At 49.4% G+C, this 5,000-nt stretch overlaps 1 protein-coding gene across 1 annotated transcript in view; it reads right to left on the reverse strand.

Moving 5' to 3' along the window:
- vangl1 (VANGL planar cell polarity protein 1) overlaps nucleotides 1-5,000 on the reverse strand; it is a 105,142-nt gene that overhangs the window by 1,584 nt on the left and 98,558 nt on the right. The window contains exons 6-8 of the mRNA XM_063213024.1: nucleotides 4,964-5,000; nucleotides 3,264-3,498; nucleotides 1-874 (exon numbers count right to left, since the gene is read on the reverse strand). The exon at nucleotides 1-874 is cut by the window's left edge and continues 1,584 nt beyond it; the exon at nucleotides 4,964-5,000 is cut by the window's right edge and continues 99 nt beyond it. Coding sequence (XP_063069094.1) covers nucleotides 614-874; nucleotides 3,264-3,498; nucleotides 4,964-5,000 — 533 coding nt within the window. The 3' untranslated portion in view covers nucleotides 1-613. The remainder of the gene's footprint in view (nucleotides 875-3,263; nucleotides 3,499-4,963) is intronic.

Genomic DNA, 5,000 nt, shown 5'->3' on the forward strand with positions numbered 1-5,000 from the left:
ATGGGCTTCATCTCCACAGTGTAACTATATAAAGGTTAATTTAATGTTCCTCTGTCCAAAAGTGTCCTTTTCCACTCTTCATTTGCTCTGTTTGGCTAAAGGAGTGCACACACGCTCTCTCGCTCTCTTTCTCACACACTCATGCTCGCTAGCATGCACACTAGCATACACAGTCATCAGAGCCTCTCGTGTGTCTTTCTATATTCATATATTTGTATCAAAACAGTGTCACCAGCTCTTCCCATGTTTTTTTTTTATATTATTGTCCAATACATTTACTCTCTCTAACTCTAAACAACCTATCGAAGAAAAATAATCAAATATGCTTTTCATATATATTTATACATATTTATATATATTATAAAAATGTGTGTTGATGGAAAAAAAAAGATGTTATGGCGTCTTTCTGCAAAACAAGACAATATAAAATTCTAACCAAAAAAAGGAACAAACCAAGGCAAATGAAAAAAACCCAATCTATTTTGTAAAAAAAAAGAAAAATTCAAATGCAAATGCAAAACAAATGCAATATATTACAAAAAAAAAACTGAATAGTGATGACGTGACACCAAAAAAAAAGAAAAAAAAAAGTGAAATATAATCCAGTGGGTTCCTACACGGAGGTCTCGGACTGCAGGCGCAAGACGAACTTGTGGCTCTTGGGGTCCTGGAACTCCTCGGAGAGCTTGATGTAGGGGATGGCCTTGGTGGTCACCACCAGGCTGAAGTCTATGCACTTGAGGAGGAAGGAGGAGCCGTCCCTCAGGCTGCTGGTCACCGACGCCTCGCTCACCAGCGTCCACTGACCCGCCATCCAGCGCTCTCGACCGTACTGGAGCGTCGGGCCGGGGGTCAGGTAGCCCTCCAGGAACGCCTGAGGTAAGAACAGATGAAAGGAAGTGTTAGTTAGTGTTACGGACACAGATAAAGATTTGGTGACCAGCGTCCACTGGTCGGCCATCCAGCGCTCCCGGCCATACTGCAGCGTTGGACCGGGGGACAGGTAGCCCTCCAGGAACGCCTGAGGCAATGGGAGGAGAAAGGGAAGACAGGTTACAGTAGCCCTTGGTGACCAGCGTCCACTGGCCGGCCAACCAGTGCTCTAGGCCACACTGAAGCGTGGGGCCGGGGGTCAGGTAGCCCTCCAGGAACGCCTGAGGAATAGGTGAAAGGAAAGGATGTTAGTCATTGTTATGGACACAGATAAGGATTCGGTGACCAGCGTCCACTGGCCGGCCATCCGGCGCTCCCGGTCATAACGCAGCGTTGGGCCGGGGGTCAGGTAGCCCTCCAGGAACGCCTAGAGGAGAGGGAGTGAAAGGGAAGACAGGTTAGAGGATAGTTAAGGACAACACAGTAGCCCTTGGTGACCAGCGTCCACTGGCCGGCCATTCCAGCGCTCACAGCCTTACTGAAGTGTTGGGCCGGGGGGTCAGGTAGCCCTCCAGGAACGCTTGAGGTAGAGACGGGTGAAAGGACGTGATGTTAGTTAGTTAGTGCTGTTAGAAGAGCACTGTTATGGACAAATAAGTATTTGGTGACCAGCGTCCACTGGTCGGCCATCCAGCGCTCACGGTCATACAGCAGCATTGGCCCGGGGGTCAGGTAGCCCTCCAGGAACCCCTGAGGTAGAGACGGGTGAAAGGGAAAACACGTTAGAGGATAGTTACGGACAACACAGTAGGATTTGGTGACTATCGTCCACTGGCCAGCCATCCAGCGCTCACGGCCGTACTGCAGTGTTGGGCTGCTCTCCAGGAACGCCTGAGGTAGAGACGGGTGACAGGACGTGATGTTAGTTAGTTAGTTAGTGCTGTTAGAAGAGCACTGTTATGGACAAATAAGTATTTGGTGACCAGCGTCCACTGGTCGGCCATCCAGCGCTCACGGCCGTATTGGAGCGTTGGCCCTCCAGGAACACCTAACCGCAGAGATACACCAGCGGCGATCTGAGCGAGTCGAGCGACGGAAGTAATTGACTTTGTATTGAGTCGAGAGACAAACGCGATTCTGGAGACTAGAGCGATTTGCGCGACGAGCGCGACAATTTGAAGTTGAAATCTTTTCAACTTTCTATGACGCGGTTCGGCGACAAGCCGCGACAGCCAATGACTGTATAGAGGTCAGTGACCACAGCCAATGGGAATGCTTGAATGCTTTGCCTTCTGCCTGTACGGACATACTCTAGTCTCCTCAATCTCTCGTATCGCTTGCTGCTGCACTCTGTCGCTTGAATCGCGTCGCCGCTGGTGTATCTCTGCGGTTAGGTAGGAACAGATGAAGGGAAGTGATGTTAATGTTATAGACACCGTAGCCCTTGGTGACCAGCGTCCAATGGCCCGCCATCCAGCCTGAGGCAATGGGAGGAGGAAGGGAAGACAGGTAAGTTAGGGAAGAGTTATGGACAACACTGAACATGCATGTACAACACACAGGGCTTTTGGTGACCAGCGTCCACTGGCCGGCCATCCATCTTTCCAGAAAGGGAAGACAGGTTAGTTAGAGCACTGTTATGGACACACTTAAGGATATTGGTGACCAGCGTCCACTGGCCGGCCATCCAGCGCTCTCGACCGTACTGCAGCGTGGGGCCGGGGGTCAGGTAGCTCTTTAGGAAAGCCTGAGGGGGAAGGGGGAAGGGATGTCATAGTTAGAGGACAGTTATACACACATATAAGGATATTGGTGACCAGCGTCCACTGGCCCGCCATCCAGCGCTCTGAGCAGTAATGCAGCGTTGGACCAGGAGTCAGGTAGCCCTCGCCTCCAGGAAAAGAGAGGAAAGGAAAGACTGTAAGAGGATAGTTACTGACAACATGTAACAAATACAAGGTCTTGGTGAACAGTGAACAGTGGCCATTCTTCCAGCACTCTCGGCTGTACTGAAGCGTTGGGTCCGAGGACAGATAGAGATGGAGGTTAAGCATTAGAGGTCAGTTGTAGACACACACACACAGACACACACACACGCACGCACGCACACAGGCACACCATCCCTATCCTATTACCCACAATCCTTACCTTGGGTGTCATATTGTGTGTAATGTGGAAGGATACACACTCTCTCTCTCTCTCTCACACACACACACACACACAAACACACACACACACACACACACACACACACACACACACACACACACACACACACACACACACACACACACACACACACACACACACACACACACACACACACACACACACACACACACACACACACACACACATCCCCCCACCACACACACACACTCACTCCCTACCTTGGGTGTCATGTTGTGCGTGATGGCGAAGGCCAGGTGCTTCTGGATGCTCTCCATGCTGTGGCAGTGTTGCTGGCGCGTGGTGCGCAGGTACTTCTGCAGGGCGCGCGCCATGGAGGGGAAGATGGCCTGGGCCGCCTCCCGAGGGTCCATCACCTCCCCCGGCGGCTTCTTCAGCTCCTCCTCCTGCATGCGCCGCACGTGCGTGAAGGCCTCCTCTACAGCCACCACCAGCCTGGGAGGGGGAATGACAGGGAAAGTTAACCCATTTTAACCTGATGCTGCGTATATGTTGTTTGACCTTTAGTGCCTGGGGCAACATATACGCTGCATTCAGGCTCTTGAGATTTGAGGGTTTTTTGGCTGAGTCGTTTCTGATCTCCAGAAAAATCGGGATCTCTACCCACTCTGTCAGAAACCAGTCAACCAGTAGCAAAATTAGGGGGCGGGTCAACCATGCCATTTGGGAAACTTTAATAGTTATGCTCTTGGTCAGGTCAAGTCTCGAAGAGATTTGTAAGTTACACCGGTGACCCGGGTTCAATTCCAGCCAAGGTCCTTTGCTGACCCTTCCCCGTCTCTGTGAGGACGTTGCAATATGCGAGCTTGCCTCCTCCACTTGCTTCTCTCCTCGTACCAGAAAGTACCTCATACCTCGTCATGATGACATCACTGACAACAGCATTATATTTCAATATCTTGCCAAAGCTCAATTGTAGAGTCTTTTTCTCATTTGCATTTGGGATGGTGAATGAAAAACAGTCCCTCAAAAGTTGTTGTGGCTAGGGTGACAGCTGGGAAACTTAATCGTTATCTCTACGGAGGAGGGGCCAGGAGGCGGGACGAGGAGACAAGCGCAAGTGGAGGAGGCAAGGTCGCATATTGCAACGCACTCTCTCTCCCCACTTCCTGTCTGGCTCAACTGTCCTATCACAAAATAAATCCCCCAAAAAACAATCATCACGTTTCATTGAAGCGAGCACTTCCTCTACCATTATCCTGGAAAAGCTAATGACAGGATATTAAATAATTTCCATCATATAATATATTTTTGAATTATCCTCTTCATTTAAAAATTACTTTATCTCGTATAGATCATCTTATGCCTTGAGGCACCATGATCATGTGTTCTTTTCCAAGAATATCCAAGGAGATTGGAAGGTGTGCTTTTATATTGCAGGCCCCTTCTGACTGGAACAGCTACCTTGTTCTCTAAGGTCCACATCATCTTTTTCATGTTTTAAAGTATCCCTTTTGAACTGTCTTTCTGGCTAGAAATGGGAAAGGCTGGGGTTGGTGGTAGTGAGGAAGAGCTTAGTGTGTATGTGTGGGTATGTCTGTACTTAAAGGACCCTGCTGAAAACAGGATGTTTATCTCAAGGAGCTATCCTCTAATAACAAGAATTTGAATTTGAATCCATATACTTCACTTTAATGAATGTGCCTCCTATACTGGCACCGTGGGTGTGGGGGGTTGAGAAATAATAAAACAATATAAAGGATGAGAATTAAGGTTGTTGAAGACTGACTGTCTTTTACATGGAGAGATTGCACACACGCACACACGCACGCACGCACACACACGCGCGGGCGTGCAAGCACATACACTCTCTCTCTCTCTCTCTCTCTCTCTCTCTCTCTCTCTCTCTCTCTCTCTCTCTCTCTCTCTCTCTCTCCTACACCCACTCTCTAGTCCCTACCTGGCTTTCCGCTTGCGGACGCGTCTCTCGTGGTCGG

Source organism: Engraulis encrasicolus, chromosome 13 (genome assembly GCF_034702125.1).
Source record: "Engraulis encrasicolus isolate BLACKSEA-1 chromosome 13, IST_EnEncr_1.0, whole genome shotgun sequence".
NCBI classification, from domain to species: Eukaryota; Metazoa; Chordata; class Actinopteri; order Clupeiformes; family Engraulidae; genus Engraulis; species Engraulis encrasicolus.